Source organism: Leptonotus elevatus, chromosome 7 (assembly GCF_054856555.1).
Source record: "Leptonotus elevatus isolate MCC_2025b chromosome 7, RoL_Lele_1.0, whole genome shotgun sequence".
NCBI lineage: Eukaryota > Metazoa > Chordata > Actinopteri > Syngnathiformes > Syngnathidae > Leptonotus > Leptonotus elevatus.
Window position 1 is genome coordinate 17,267,965 of NC_141245.1, and position 17,577 is coordinate 17,285,541.

Sequence of the window (17,577 nt, forward strand, 5' to 3'; positions counted from 1 at the left end):
GCGCACAACAGGACGCATGCCGCTCACTCTTGCAAACGCGCGCGCACGCACACACACTGCTTGGCCACTCTTAATGCATCCCAAACACAAGCTATCAGAGCTGCTGGCTGCCAAAGTGGTGCTGTTTACCGAGGCAATTACAATACAAATAGAGTTGGAGGTGGTTAGGCAGGCGGTTGCGGGGGTAGGGGCGGGGAGGGGGGGGGGGGGTTATACATTGAGGAGGAGGGTTGAGAGGATTGGGGGGGGGGGGGCAGGTTGAAGATAGGTACGAGAAACGCAGCAAGGAGGCTAAGGCGAGGAAAATGAGAAAACACTAAGCAAGGCGAGAGTGATCACTTTCTTCCAAGCCGACGCGGGGCGTGAGGGGCCCTCGGTGACGTGCGAGATTAATTCACCAATCAGACGTATTTACTGTTTTATGTTGGGGGAGGGGGGGGCGGGTTGGGGTGTCGGGTAGTACACCTGCGAGTGTGTGGAGAGCGTATGCGGGGAACTAATCTCACTTCGACAGGGCTGCTTTTGAACAGCCCTCCCTATCCGCGTGTGTGTGTACAGGCGTGCGAGCATTTGAGTGTGCGCATGACTTTAGGAATCGTCGGACATCTGTGCGCGCGCATGTGTGTGTGTGCGTGTGCGTTTGTGTGCGTGTCTGTGTTTATTTACGTGTGTCACTGCAAGGCTGAAGGAAATCAATACGCGTTATGACAGGAAAATGAAAGCGCTGCTCTGGGTTACAACTGAACACGGGGAGGGGAGCGGAACACACGCACACACACGCGCGCGCACACACACACACACACACTTATTTATATATTGGCCAGCTGCCTGCTTGTGATGTGAGTTCAGTGAATAGAAGAGGGAGGCATTCCATTAGAGTTATAGACGCGCACACACCTCAGGAATACACGCGGCGATGATTTCTCATGCACAGAACACACGGCAGTCTATCCTGTCGAAAACACACACACACACACACACACAGAGTTGCCGGACAAAGCCACAGTGGCATTGTGAGATTGGGGTCCCCCCTGTGTGACTGTGTGAATATAAATAAGGCGAGTCCATTCAAGGCTGTGAAAGAGGGTCCGGTGCTGGGACCCTTCAGCCTAGCCAGTCAGTGCCTGGAAGTGGGGGGGTGGGGGGGGGGGGGGGGGCAGAGGGTTGTCTCAGTCAGTATGTACGTGTGAGAGTGTAAAGGAAGCTGCACCCATCATATCACAGCAATCTAAAAGGTCACACATAGACACGCAGCATGTGTGTGTGCGCGCGCGCGTGTGTCAGATCCCAAGAGGAGCGAAGGTGATGGCGGGTGATCAGTAGTGCTGACTAGTGTCAACATGGCGGCGGAAACGCTTGATGTGACATGAGGCTGGGGACGAAGGGGGAGGGAGGTGGTCGTTGGCGGTGGGGTGGACTTGCGCGGAGGTGGTGGGGGTCTGATGGATGAGTTTAAACTCACACTCACAAATACACAGAGGGCCATTTATTAAAGACTGCCAGGGTACAATAGGGCGGCCAGGAAACCAAAACACTGGACACGCTGTGTGTTTGTGTGTGTGTGTGTGTGTTTCCACAATCCCGAGCACATGTGAAGAGAGGGTCCCACGGCAGTGTCGGTATCTCACTCGGAGAACAAAGGTCCTTCTGTGGCGCGCTTGTGTGTGAACTCCTACTTTACATGTGGCGAGAGGATTCAATTAGTTTGATGATGGCCGCATGATAAACAAATTCAATGTGAAATCGCCCAATGTCAGGGTTTCCTAATTTGTTTAATAAGTAACATTTCCTGAATAAAAATGTATTTTACTCCCACCGAATCATCCTTATTACTATCATAAACAATTTTTTTATAATAAAAAATGGATAGATGGATTGGCAGACAGATGGATGTTGGATGGATGGACGGACGGATAGATGGATGGATTGACGGATGGATGGGTGGATGGACAGATGAATGGATAGACGGACAGACGTATGGAAAGATGGACGAATGGATGGACAATGGATGGACGGACGGATGGTTGGATGGATGGATGGACGGATGGATGAATGGATTGATTGACAGATGGATGCACAGATGGATGGATGGATGAATAGACGGATGATGGACGGTTGATGGATAGTTGGATGGATGGATTGACGGATGGATGGATAGATGGATAAACAGATGGACGGATGGATGGTTGGATGGGCGGATGGATGAATGGATGGATTGACGGATGGATGGGTGGATGGACAGATGAATGGATAGACGGACAGACGTATGGAAAGATGGACGAATGGATGGACAATGGATGGACGGACGGACGGATGGTTGGATGGATGGATGGACGGATGGATGGGCGGATGGATGAATGGATTGATTGACAGATGGATGCACAGATGGATGGATGAATAGACGGATGATGGACGGTTGATGGACAGTTGGATGGATGGATTGACGGATGGATGGATAGATGGATAAACAGATGGACGGATGGATGGATGGATGGTTGGATGGGCGGATGGATGAATGGATGGATTGACGGATGGATGGTTGGATTGACGGATGGATGGTTGGATGGAAAATCATAATCACAATTCTGTAACTGTAACACTTTTACTCAAATACTTATACTCTTCAAACTGCTGTCAAAAGTAACCCAAATTGGATGAAACAGCTAACCCAGCGCTGGGTCCAAAAGGGAGTAATCCCATGTTGGGTTGTTTATACCAAGTGCTTTGGGTTGAGTGTTTGACCCAGCACGTAGGATCAAGATTTTCATCTAACGCGGGGTAAAAAATGACCCATACTGCTCAGTTAAAGCCCCCAAAAATGGGTTAGCAATTATTTCATGACAGTATCGACATTTTCTACAAAGAAGAAGCAACCATGTCACGGGCCACCATGAGCATGATATGTTTGGCAGAATTTTTACACCAAGGCCCGTCCTGACACAACAAACCCATTTGGATTAGCCATCCACACCGCCAAGGATTTGAACATGAACATTTGAACGATAACAAGTGCAAATAATTCAAATATCAGTTAAATCCATTGATTCTTACCAAGAAATTGAAAATGAGTGTCGAATTTCTTTCCCGTGATCGAGCCAAAAACAATTTAAACTTGAGGATGATGATCGTTCGAAGGTAAAAGACGTCGGAGGCATCGCGAAGCATCCACGCTGCCAAACGAGTTGCTGAATCGCGACCCGGAAGTGGCTCCTTTCCTTTAGCTTAGCTTAGCTTAGCGTAGCCTAGCATAGTACACCAGTGTCTACGCGATACTATCGGCGATTTTGTTATGTTAAATGTACAAATTGGCCAATTTACAAATAGTTGAGTGTGACGCTGACGTCGCGATGAAGCAGTCCAGTCCGCTCGCTAAGACTTCAAACCTTGTGCGAGCGTCGACGCGTGAGCTGGTGTGATCTTTGCTCGTCGCTCACCGTCACACTCGTGTTTGAACGGCCGGCTGGGACTTTGCTGCGAGGCTTAATTTCATTGTGGGAATAAGAAACAGCGGGACAGGGCGCCATCGCACACGTTAATTATGGTCTGACTCGCAGGTCAATTCTCCGGGTCTCCCCGGCGCTCGGCAGGGAGAAAAGACAGAAATTTCATTTTAATGATTTTCATTATACGTCTGTCTAATACATAATTTAGTCCCAGTTAAGTTCATGAGTAATGGCACACACACACACACACACACACACATAGGCAGGCACCTCCCCCACAGGGTCAACCTTTTTAACCCGTTGCCATGGGAACCAGATAACAGTCACTGCAGCTTCCAGCGTCCACTGTCTCCTCATCTGTCATTATCTCTCAAGTTCAACGCTCACACCCTTTTCAAAACACGGGTCCGATTGGCCGCCAAGTTGTTTACTCGCATCCAATTTTGTGATGTTTCATCAGTTCCACGCACGCACAGATAAAGAAAGAGTGACCCTAATTGCCGCCTCCCCCTCCGGCGCAATTATCTTCTCCCTCCATCCCTCCATCCCGCTGTCTCTGCGCCGTCATTCCCTCACTCTTTTCGCGGTCGAACATAATTTGAGTGCAATTAACTTGCCTTAAAAGCCCCGGCTGCTTTTAACGCTGTGAATTAGAGGGGTGGCAGATGCAGCGAGAGGGAGGGGGGGGGGGGGGGGGAGACGGCGACGGCGACGGCGACGGCAAGCAGGCAGGGAGGGAGAGCGAGCGAGTGTGAGCGGAGTGAAAGTCAATGTCAGTGGCGCTCGGCGGGCGAGAGGTGTGTTTGACCTCACTAACAGAGACAGTAAAGCACTTGAGGCCGGAGCCCACTTGTCATTGTTCAATACCTTGTAAAAGATGGGAGGGGGCCCTCCAGCTGCCATGTTGCACCTGTTGACCACCGAGTTGCGCCACATTGGTAATGAGAGACTTTCATGCGGTAAACATGAGCAGCTTTTCATTTGGGTACTGATGACAGATTTGGGCTTGTCAATATAAAGACTGCGGAAGAATGATCTTTTTTTTTTTATCCAGTCAGTCAAAAAACATCGCCGGCTTGACAGACACAAATTTTGGCTAATTTTGCGTTATGTAGGTTTCAATCCACTTATTTTTATTTGAATTTTCAAGAAAGAGATAAAAAAATAATAATTTTGCAACAAAAATTTGCAAAACAAGTTTTTATGTTTTGTGAGGGTGCAATTTTCAGCATATCAAAAAAAAAAAAAAGCTAATTGAGTCACTTTACATTATAAAGGTTTCAATCCACTTGTTTTTATTTTCAAGAATTACAAAAATAAACCTAAATGCTAAAAAAAAATCTATATTTTTAAAAAGGCCTAAAATTGGCAAAACAAGTTTTTATGCTTTGTGGGGGTGCAATTTTCAGCATATCAAAAAAAAAAAGAAGCAAATTGAGTAACTTTACATTATAAAGGTTTCAATCCACTTATTTTTATTTTCAAGAATTACAAAAATAAACCTAAATGCTAAAAAAAAATCTATATTTTAAAAAAGGCCTAAAATTGGCAAAACAAGTTTTAATGCTTTGTGGGGGTGCAATTTTCAGCATATCAAAAAAAAAAAGAAGCAAATTGAGTAACTTTACATTATATAGGTTTCAATCCACTTATTTTAATTACAAAAATAAACCTGAATGCTAAAAATTAACAATAAAAAAAAAGGCTTAAAATTTGTAAAAAAGTTTTTATGCTTTGTTGGGGTACAATTTTCAGCATACCAAAAAAAAGAAAAATGCTAATTTGTGTCACGTTTTGACCAGAATCAGATATTACCGCTGCACGTACAAAAAATGGCGGCAGACATTAAAGTAAGGTATGTTCAACGGGATGAATAAATAGAAAAATTTCTGGAATTAATAAAAGAAGCAAACATTAATTCCAATCTCTTTCACCATTCTCAAAGTATACATGGAGATTAATGCCTTGTCCAACTTTTATTTTGAAATTGTTCCTGGCAGCACTTTGTGGCGTGGCGGCTGTGTTGACTCGTAATTGGGGCCAGTTTATATCGCTGTCACAAACGGTAGCCACTAATGTCAACTCAACGCCATCCTGAAATCATATTCAACTGATAATTATGGACGCTTTAAAAAACAAAACAAAAAAACCTAGTGATTACGCTGACAGTCAGCTGAGTGTGGCTTAGAGATGCTTTCGTAAAACGTCAATCTCATGGCGTGGTCTTGTCTCCTCTCAATATTTGCAAAATAATAACAAATGGAAAGGGGATAAGTCGCATGTTCGTTTTGACTATTTTTACTAAATTCGCTTTAAAAAAACGTGAAATATTTGAATGGTAACCTCAATAATTATGTACAATTTGTTGTTTGATAATGTTTGACCTTTAACACCCTGTAAAAGTGAATTTGTGACTTGTTTCTAAACACATTATACGTTTGAAATTGCTGAAACGGACTGATGATTATGACACACTCAACTGAGTCCGAGATCGAGAGTTACACTATTTATCTTTTCCTGATTTTTTTGGGTGTGGCTCAAATGAAGCCAAGCGATTCACCTTGGTCCCAGCATGAATTGTCCCTCCTCCCCTAAATACAGGCCAACAAACAACGAAAATCTGTATGTCACTGATGCCCAATGAAATTGATGGGGGAAAAAAAAAAAATCAAAAACGCTGAAATGCTGGCTTATTTTAGATATACTAGTCATTAGGGGTGGGAATCTTTGGTTGTCTCACAATTCGATTCGATTCCGATTTTTGGGTTTGCGATTCGATTCGGAATCGATTTTCGATTAGGAACGATTTTCGATTCAAAATGCTTTGATTGACAATGATTTTTGCTTCAATTTATAGATGTTCAAGGAATCATAATGATCTACTCCAGTATGACTCGCTAATGCTAATTAGCGCGCTACTCACGACACTTTTGTCATTCAAAAGAACGGCTCCACGCTGAAAAAAACAACAACTTTTATTGGAATAACTTGATCGTGACTTTTTCCTAACTAATGTGACTACAACTTAATAGTGTATTAGACCGCTTGGAACCACACTACCCCTCAGTGGCCAAACCGAGTACAACATGAACAGCGCTCCAAATAAAGGCACACACAGACAAAGGAAAGACAGTATAAAATAATTTGAATAAAATCGATTTTGGGACATTTAAAATCGATTCTGAATCGTACTAAATGAGAATCGCGCGATCCTTGTGAGAATTGATTTTTTGGCACACCCTCAAATCAAATATTCCTAAATGCAATAATTGTCAGGAGAAAATGATAAAACCGTAACATCAGGCTCGAAACACGTGCTAGACAATATTATGCAAATGATGTCTCCATAGAGTGATGCTATAAAATGTGAAAATCAATCAGTGTCAACACGTAGACTAAAGCTTGTTAACAGAAAAGAACACTTTGTGACCAAAATAAGCTGAGTGGAGTACAATTTTGCTCCAATGCAAAGTACAAAAAGCTACAATACAAATATTGCTGGGATTAGAATTAAAAGTAAGAATTTCAATTTTGTTTGGGATGTCCTTAGATGGTGCAGGTGCACTTCCTGCCCACGGCGGGTGCATGTGTTGAAGGCAACAGCTGCGAGGGAACTTAACAAGTGTACACGTATAGCAATAATAAGGCTTTCGTCCTTGGATGAGCTGATAATAGAGACAAATGAAGACATATGCTGAATAAGAATGAACACTTTCCTTTTCATTTGTTTCCTTCCTAACTTCCTTCATCCGTCGCTCACTTCCTTCCCTCTCTTGCACCCCAACCCCCCCCCCCCTCCCACCCCGCCTTCTTTCTGCGCTGCTCTCTCCATCTCGCTCCCTCTCTCCCTCTGTGAAGGTCATGCAATTGATTTTGCTCTGTCTATTCATTTTTCAAGACTGGCTTTGAAACGTGGGAAGCAGACAAAAGCCACTGCGGCCCCTCCCTTCTCTTCCTTCCTTCCTTTCCTCCTTCCTTCCTTCCTTCCTTCATCATGCCAATCCCAAAAAGAGGGAATGTGGAGGAATGTTACCCCCCTCCCCCCACCCCAAAAATCCCCGCCCCCCACCCGCCGGCCTCTCCCTCTCTCTTTGCACCTTTCTTCTTTCCTCATTTGTCCCTTCCCCTCATCGTTCTTCTCCTCCATTCACACGCGCTCCGGCCACATTCCGCTTACGGAATTAAAGTCATGCATCACACTTAAAACTCAGCCAATGCATTGTGGGTAGACATGTTCAAGCTGATGTCCAAATTAGCGTTGTACTTTCAATCGGGCTACCAGTGTGATTGTGTGGCCTGATGGTTGAAGTCTTAATATATATATACTACAAAAAAAAAAAGATGAACTTCATCAGATTGTGTCATTAACTCATTCACTGCCATTGACGGCTATAGACGTCAAAAAAATAATTTTAACTATTTCTATTAATTTGTTTTATTTTTTTACTTTTGTTAACAAGAGTATGAAAACCTAGAAAAAAATATTGTCCATTTAGAACAGATATAACATTTGTGATTAATCGTGAGTTAACTAGTGAAGTCATGCGATTAATTACGCCCTTAATTTTTAATCATCTTTTCTTTTCTTTAATCTTTTTTTTTTAAGAATAAAAGATGATTAAAAATGAGGGGCGTCAGGGGCGTTAATTGTAATTAATCACATGACTTCACTAGTTAACTCATGATTAATCAAAAATTTTAAATCTGATCTAAATGTACAATAAAAAAAATTCTAGGTTTTCTTACTCTTGTGAACAAAAGTAGAAAAAAAAACGTTAAACTAATATAAATCGTTCAAATAGATTTATAGCAGTGAATGAGTTAAGATAATTCCAAAATCCAAAACCATTAGCATAACAATTTATTCCAAACAATGGGAAAATAAAGTATAAATATTTGTAATCTGAGTCCAGATTTTGCTGTATTTTCAGCTACAACATTCCCGCTGCTAATTTTCAATGATTTAAATCTTGCAGCTGAAGCCAAGATTGCTTCAATGTTGAGTCAATGTGTGAGCTTTCGTCTCAGATTAGGGAGTCGTCTCTTATTGGCTAGCGTCCCCGTGCTGCCCCGCCCCCTTGTCTGCACACTGACTTAACACAAACAAATGCTTAATTGTATTTACCAGCGTGGCCACCTGCTACCTATCATCTATAGGCACAACCCCCCCCCCCCAAAAAAAAGTCATTTTTGCATCATTCCAACCAGCCTGAACACGGGGGTTCTCACGAGGATTTAGTATTTAGTCAAAACAAAGTCATATGTTGTATAAGAACTGTTTTCCAAATTTAGTAGAAAGTAGTACAAAGATTTACATCTTTTCATAGCAAGTGCGTTATAATTCCATTTGCTTTGCACATGTAATTGCACAGATATTCATTTTTAAAATCTTATGGTATGATGAGTTGTCTTCATTTGAAAGTCGTTAGTTATTCAACAACTGCAAAACGTGACACTAATTACTATTACTTTTGCCAAAACAAAACAACAAAAGGATTGTAATATTTAAACAGGTCAATACACTGATGACATTTAACAAGGCAACAATGGCAAAAGAACAAAGCAACGGGATTTTAATAAGCCGAGCTGCCATTTAACTTGTGTAATTTCCCCACAAAATCATGAGAGCAGATTCAATGACAAAACGAGTTGCTAAACAACAACAACAGCGACAAAGACGCTTCCTCAAATGTCTGCCCATGAAAAAAATCGCATTGGTAGTCATTATGTATCGCTACAAAATGACAGTCGAACCGTTTAGTGGACACGGAGTCACCATCGTGACGAATTGGTATCAAAGCAAACATGGTGAAGCGACATGGAGCTGTTATGCCGCACGTAAATGGAGGAAGTTGCCAGCAGAAGTGAAGTTAGCCGCAAGTGTAAATGCTTTTAAATCCAACTGCTTTAGATGTTTTTAAAAATCAATTTCACGCCACAGTCTTTTAGTAAACACAGAAGGCAACTTTCTAATTTCCTTTGCTTTTAACGTCTTGAAATCTTTTGGTTGTAAATATGCTTAAATGTTGTTAATGTATGTTCTTTCGGTAATTTGTTCTTTTGGAGTTGTCTCGTGTACGAAATGTGCTATTTAAATAAAGTTGCCTTGCCTTAATATAAATTGAAGGTGTTTCACTGAAATTTTAAGTCTGCTAGCTTACTGCTAACACACAACACCTTATATGGGCTAATGAAACGAGCATCGATGATGTAACAACAAACACAGGCAGTATAACAATACTCATAGGCATATATTCTTTATCATCTGTGAAAAATTATAAATTTGACCATTAAATGAGGGCGTTCACTGTTAAATCTTGCCTAAAACGCGTTCTACCAAAAGGCCTTTCAGGGTTATAATAGTTTAGGATTTTTCATTGGAGATAGTTTTTATTTCATTTAGCTTTAGTTTTTAGATCAATTTTGTTAGTTCTTACTCTGTTTTTTTTTCTTCAAAAAGCTTAGTTTCATTTTTATTAGTTTTAGCACTAGTTTCTTTTACCCCCCAATATAATTATGGAGTATTTGTTTAGTGCAAAATTATAAAAACAAAAATAAATTAAAAAAAAAAAGGTCGCTAAGTGTTGTGTCATAAATTAAATAAATTTTTAATAAAAAAAAATATCTTAATTACAATCCTCAAAACAAATGACCTTCCTTCTCTACGCATGTACAGCACCCCCTCCCCCCAATTTTTTTTATTTTTTAAATGAACCCCGAAAGCTAATGTACGCTAAAAATTGACAAACGAAGGACATTTATTAAGTTTTATTTATTTATTTTCAAATGTTATCTCACTAATTTCAAATTAGTTTTGTTGACTATACAACATTGGTGACTCAGGCTCACCTGTTTTCTGGGATTGGTCATGTGACGTTCGCAAGTTGAGCCTTGATTGGTTGAGCCCTGAGCCCTGAGCCCTGAGCGACTGATGTCATTTTTAGTCGACACGAAGTGGCAAACTGGCAAAAATGCCTCCACGAGAGATAAAAACAGGCGGATTTTTGCTGCTTTATTCACACAAATTTCACATTTACTGCCATTGACGGCTATAGACGTCAAAAAATAATTTTAACCATTTCTATTAGCTTAAAAAAAAATCCACTTTTGCTAACAAGAGTATGAAAACCTAGAACAATTTTTGAATTGTAAATTTAGAACAGATATAAAATGTGTGATTAATCGTTAGTTAACTTGTGAAGTCATGTGATTAATTACAATTAAAAAAATAATAATCACCTGACGGGCCTTATTTAAAAAAAAAAATACAAATAAGGGCTGTTTAATCATAATTAATCGCATGATAACTTTATATCTGTTATTAATGTACAAAAAAAAAAAGGTTTTCATAAAAAATGAAATGAAATGAAAAATTGTTTAACGAATAGAAATAGTTCACATGAATTTTTGACGTCTATAGTCGTCAATGGCAGCGAATGAGTTAATCAGCATACCGTGTTTAGACTAGTGGCGCGACATAGAACATCTTGTAAAGGAAATTTTGCGGTTGGATTCCCCTTTAAAGAATCAACACGCATGCTAAAATGGAATCATGTGTGGATAGAATTTCCTAAAGCTGCAAACGTACTTGAGCATTTGAAGTCAATATTGTGAATAGTTTGGTTTTGACTGTGAAGAAAGTGCAAAAAAAATGCAACGCGGACATAAAGGTAGTCTTGCCTCCAAGTGTCCTTTCTCGGGCCGGCCGATCAATCCTTTGAGCCTCAAGAGCCCCTTTAACACAGCCATTGTATTGACACAAGCATCCATACCCGACCAAACTTATTACACTATTAAAGCCATTATGTCTTATCTGGAACACGGAGTGCTCTTATTGTGGTAGGATCACACGCACGCACACACGCAGATCAGCGCACACACAGCAACAAACATGCATGCAATTAGCATCACATTTTTCTTTTCATTTTTTGTGGCACCGTTTTTTTCCAAATTAGACAAGAAAAAGGCATAATCACGCACACAGACACACACCAAAACACGCATCTCTAATTGTGTCGTATCTGCGTGGTTTCCCCTCAGTAATACTCGCAATTAGACAGCCTGTGTAATTACACTGTCCTTGTTATACAGTTAATTCCTGTAATTACAAAACGCGCCAATAGTTTCCCCTTTCTTTGTGTGCCGCGCCGCACGCAGGCAGATAGACGGCCGCCTATGGAAAGTCTTTGTGTGATTAAAATGCATATGCACGTACGAGTTGTGCTGCTTTGTGGACGAGCGAATGCGTGTCCGTGTGTGCTCAAATGCAAAACGCTATTAATGACGGAGGCTAATAGACGACTGAAAATGATCCCGGCCCAAATAGATTTCTTTCTGTTGGATGTGGCAGAACAGATGCTTTGTTCAACTCGTTGTTTACATGCGGCCGGCCGCAATATTAGGTACAGTCAAGTCAGATCCAATACGTTGGTTAAACTCGAACCAAGCCAAAAATCGGAAAACTGTTGCTCACCTTTGCTGCAGTTTCTGTCTCCCTCCAGCAGGGGGCTCCAGGGCGGGTCTCCCTGATTGGCGAAGGTCCGCATGTGCAGGTAGCTGATGGTCAGCCGGATGACCGAGGCCTTGTCCAGCTGGCTGGTGATGGCGCCGGGCAGGGGCAGCATCTTGGCCAACTCGAAGAACTCAAAGTTCTCCTTCCCGCGTCTCGACCGGGCCGCATTGCGCGACTTCTCTTTGCGCAGGTTCTGCAGGCTGCACCGGAGAGGGGAGGAAAATGGAAGATCAAAACACCTGTGCTAATCAGAGGGTAGGAAAAGTCTACACACCCCTGTTCAAACCTTTCCCACCATTATTGTGACTTAATCTTTCCAACTCAGTTGAAAGGATTTTTTTTTTGTAAAGGGAAGTGTGTGCACACCCTCTTATAGATGAGGATGTACTCATCACATTCAAACTCACAACTTGCTAAAATGCAGCGCCGTTATTTATCCAAGTTAAAAGTTAATGATTTTATTCATTTGTTCATTTTATAGGTCACCATTAATGGTGGAAAAGGTTTTGAAATAATCAAACTTAGTCTCATTTTTTTGTATCTCAAAAACCTGGCATTTGAACAGCGGCGTGTAGACTTTATATCCACCGTACAATGTGACCTAAACACTGCGGTACAAATTTTTGAGAAAACATTTTGCAAAACTGGCTTCGTCCTGACAAGTTCATTCATATGTATGTAAAATGACGACAAGAAAGTCATTTCATCTTTCCACTCAAACTGATCAGTACCATATTTGAATCGAACGGCAATCCTACTGAATCAAACCGATTCGAATCGGTCCACCTTCCTTGGATGGTATTGCACCCCATGTATTGAATCATCTTTTATCGGAGAGATGAACAACCCTAGTATCTCGATAAACAGGCTATGATACAATTCAAAGGAGGGTGCATTTTAAAGTGGAGTGATTCTATTTGGTCGATCCAGTGGGATTACAATTCGGTTGGATGAGGTTCAAGAGGGTATGTTGAAATGAGTTTCTTGACATATCATTTTCCGATATGAATTGCCAGTACCATAAATGTGGCATTTCCTTCGAAGAGATTTGTCAAAGATGAAGAAGAAGTGTCTTTGAAGCTTTAGTCATGTTTATTAACAGGTAACATTTCTGGTTAAAGGCGAAGTCAACCTTAAACATTTCTTGACAATAATATGTTATACGTGACCTTACTAGTCTAAACATGACATTCTGATTAATATTATATTTGTGGAATATGAGTTATGAAGCAAAATCCAGCTGTTTTTATCCATCTCAGGGGGCGGCCATTTTGCCACTTGCTGTCGAATGAAGATGACATCATAGTTGCTCAGGGCTCAGGCGATGACCAATCATAGCTCACCTTGTTTTCTGAAGCTGAGCTGTGATTGGTTGTTACCTGAGACTTGAGTAACTGATGTCATTTCCCCGCGACAGCAAGTGGCAAAATGGCCGCCTTCTGATATTGATAAAAACTGCTGGATTTTGCTGCTTAACTCATATTTCACTAACACAATATTAACCAGAATACCATATTTGGACTAGTGGGGCTGCATATAACATATTGTGAAAAAATAAATAAATAATTCTTTAAAGTTATATTAACTCAATCACTGCCACTGACAGCTATTGACGTCAAAAATTTATTTGAACTATTTCTATTAGTTTTCCACTTTCTCCACTTTTGTTAATAAGAGTATGAAAAGCTAAAAATTTTTTATTGTACATTTAGAACAGATATAAAATGTGTGATTAATCATGAGTTAATTATTGAAGTCATGTGATTACAATAAAAAAAAAAATTCATCTGACGCGAAAAAAAAGAAGAAGAAACGATTATAAAAAAATTAGGGCCGTCAGGCGATTAAAATTTTAACCGTAATTAATCACATGACTTCACTCACGATTAATCACAAATTTCATATCTGTTCTAAATGTACAATAAAAAAAATCTAGGTTTTCACACTGTGGTTAATAAAAGTGGAGAAAAACAAGTTTAACTAATAGAAATAGTTCAAATGAATTTTTGACGTCTATAGCCGTCAATGGCAGTGAATGAGTTAACAGTCGACAGCTATTCATTAGTTTGTGTATCGATGCACTCACATCCTTTCAATGAAAACCGATTTTGCGATTCAAATCTGTTTTTGTTACACCCCTAATATAAATATACACCTCAATTGTATGGCTCTCCGCCATACCTGTAAACCCAAATTTTGTAAAAGCAGCTGCAGAAGCCTGCAAACCGCTCGGCCGCCTTACAGATGAAAACACCGAACGCAGAAAAACACGCGTGCTGACCACCTGTTGGTGGAGCCGCCCGCTCGCTCGCTCGCTCTCCGGATAAACGAGCGACGAGCCTCCACGTCAATCCGAAAGCTCGTCTGGTAAATACATGGAATGGTAATGGCCCTGCTGCAATTCAAGTGAAACAATCGGTATTGTGACCCATCTCCAGCAGATTGGCCTGGTAATTACAGACAAACTCCCTTCTTCTGTCTACCACAGCACAGTCCTAATAACGCCATTTGCTTTCAAATCCATACGCGCGCACACACATGCACACACACACATATATATCCCTCACTTTCCCTCCCACTCTGGCTCGCTCTCATCTGGTCCCGGCTTGTGAGCCGGGGCCTTGATTGAGGGATCAATAGGAGAAGGAGGGGCGCAGTGACAGAAAGGGTGGGGGGGAGGAGGGGGGGGTTGGGGGTTGGAGGGGCCGGGCTCAGGTAGCCTGTCTCTCTGATTGGGTATTGACTCTCCTCAATGGGGCCTGAGCGCTGGAATTATGTTGTCACCGCCACTTCACAATTTGTGTCGCCGCTGTGCCCCGTGCGTGTGTGTGTGTGTGGCGAGCTTTCGTCCCTCACTGGTGTTGATTCTTATCCCCCTGAAAATGTGTGTGTGCTGCACATTGTGTTTGCTTGTACCTCGATAAAGTGACAGTGGTTGCATTTCTCCTTGCTATGGTCTAATATGTATAAATAGTGCGCGCGTGTGTGTGCGTGTGTGTGTGTCAGCCCCTGTAACATCTCATTATTATACAGCCACGACCCCAGCCACAGAGAACAATCAATACACACGCATTGATTCTGCTTAGTTTTTATATCCGCCCGTAACTGACTGCCCATTAATAATTCCAGCCAAATTTACTTAATCTCCCGCCAAAGGGGTGCAGATTGGCGGCACGGGTGCGATTGGCAGGTGAGCAACAATACGCGTTGCATTTTGGATCTTCCCTGGATTGTGTTGCATCGATACAGTTTGTTTTCCGCGTGCGCATTTCACCTTGCGCAGATTAATTCATAGACATGCGCCAAGGATTAAATGGTATCATCCGGTGTGTGTGTGTTTGTGCGTGTGTGTTGTCTCACCAGGGAAGGGTAGGAGGCTTGGCCAGGAGTCCTTGCAGGAAATCCCACTCCACGCTCACACACTTCCCCTCACTGACAAACGGCATGGTGGCCATCCTTCTCCCAATCTGGCGCCCACGCCGCTCTTAACGAAGGCTCTGATTGGCGGGCGATCGGACAGACTCGGACCTGGATGTCCCGAAAAGGGGAAGGAAAAGATGATTATTAATTAATTATTATTAATTTAAAAAAAATAAAAAAATAAAAAATAAATAAAATAAAAGAGCAATGATGATGACATTTCCGAATGAACAATACTGAGCTCTTAGAGAGAAAAAAAAAAAAAAAAAAGGAAAAGATGATTATTCATATTTGGTTGTAAAGCATTTCGAGATAGAGACTGTTGTCTTAAGATAAGGCGTCAATGGGCCCAAGTCAGCAGGACGGGATGTCCAAGAGCCACTGGGACCAAACACTATAACTTCTGTTTTGGTTTCATTGAAATTCAAGAAATTGAGTGCCATCCAGGCCTTGGCTTGCTCCAGACAGGACAAAAGTGGCCTCGCTCGGGACACAGGCCGGACAGTCATGCGCATACCATGTTTTCGTAAAATTGAAACTGAGGGCGGAAGATTTAATGAAAACAGCAGAGGGCTGAGAGTGGAACCCTGTGGAACACCATACGAGAGTGGGGTATGAATCTAAAACAAACACATGAACAACAGTAAATCCGGTGTTCTGATGCCATGTGACCACTTAATCACTGTCGGGCAGAAACCCCATATGTCCTAATATGGTCAATTTCCTATTTTTCCACAAATCGATGCTAATGCTCATTTTTCATGTGATCTGTTACTTTATTTTGTATAACTTATTGAAGGTGTATTCAAAGATCTTTTGTCGCTGTGTCTTCCGGGTGGATCATCTTAACGATTGGTTCTCAATCCCGTCAATCAATCTGATGTAGCGACGTCGTGCGTGCTCATTCCTAGCTTCGCGTGCGCACTTCGAGTGTTTGTAGCATGTAGCCGCTGAGCTTCGGATTTAGACGTTCATCGTTGTAGCTCCACCGATCTCACCGCATACTTTGAAAATGGCTGAGAGCCGAGCCGCAAGAGGAGATCCATCTATGGAGTGAGGCAGGCTGCAGAGACTGATGATGATGAAGAGAAGATTGCATGTTCCCGACATTTGATTAGCGTTTCCCCAAGTTGAGCAGGATGGTCTTCGCATTTTGAAAAAGTGACAGGAAGTTTGGCTTGTACTTTTCGAGACGATCCTTGAATACACCTTCAACCAATCTTAAGTATTGAAAATAGCCTGAGGGTCATTCTATTAACTCTCTTGGACACGAGAAATATAACTTTTTTGACTTGGTGGCAGCCTTGTGACATTATTTCGCCTCAAGATTGAAAGTCGTTTTTTTTAAAAGACAAAAAGTAGTGAAAATACATTAGAAACATTTCAATAGGCCTGCCTTGCATTTTGAGTGCAGATTAATTTCTGCCTATTAGACCACGTAGGCAACTCTTGTCTAACGAGAAAAGTATTGGGTTTGAAGATGCAAGGATTCTGCCAGATGGCGACAAATTAACTCATTGCGGGACATTTGTAACCTGGAAATGACACATGTCGGTATATATATATATAAAAATGTCCAAAAATTTGTATCTGAGAAAGGTTGTATTTCATAAAAAGCTTTTCAAGCAATAAATGTACATCTGTTGCCAGCAACAAAACAACAACAAAAACAGAGAGACAACAGTGCACCTCACTGAAGTCACAATCAAACATCTTCAAAGGTGCAACCCATTTTCTCCCACCTTCTGCCCATCAACAGCACACCTCCTCCAACCCAAGTCACCGTCTCCATCCCCCTGTGCTGTGTTGACATTTAAAGGGCTCACGTGGCCCCGAGCGCCACCGAGTCTTGCCCTTGGGCCTGAGATGCCCTCTCCTCTCCTCTCCTCTCCTCTCCTCTCCTCTCGCTTTCTCGCTCCACACTGACTGTGGCCGATCTGGACGAGCTCAATACAGTAAGAGAAGCGATGCGAGATTGACAGTCATTGGATCTGCACCAGCCAACGTTGGAATATATGCATGACAACCTCTTGGACCAGGTTCAAATACAGCAGAGTCAAATGGATTGGTTGTTGAACAGGGACGTTGGGTCATTGGCTCACATCCAAACGCTGGTTTGACATCCCCGCGTCTCCTTAGATCATTTCAATCCATACATAGATCCAAACGCGTGTACAGTATCCTTGCAGGCACAACGTCACA

At 41.9% G+C, this 17,577-nt stretch overlaps 1 protein-coding gene across 3 annotated transcripts in view; it reads right to left on the minus strand.

Moving 5' to 3' along the window:
- Positions 1-17,577, minus strand: part of npas1 (neuronal PAS domain protein 1) — a 61,342-nt gene that overhangs the window by 30,204 nt on the left and 13,561 nt on the right. For all 3 annotated transcript variants that reach the window (XM_086081177.1, XM_086081175.1, XM_086081176.1), the window contains exons 3-4: positions 15,316-15,483; positions 11,917-12,155 (exon numbers count right to left, since the gene is read on the minus strand). In XM_086081177.1, coding sequence (XP_085937303.1) covers positions 11,917-12,155; positions 15,316-15,410 — 334 coding nt within the window. In that variant the 5' untranslated portion in view covers positions 15,411-15,483. The remainder of the gene's footprint in view (positions 1-11,916; positions 12,156-15,315; positions 15,484-17,577) is intronic.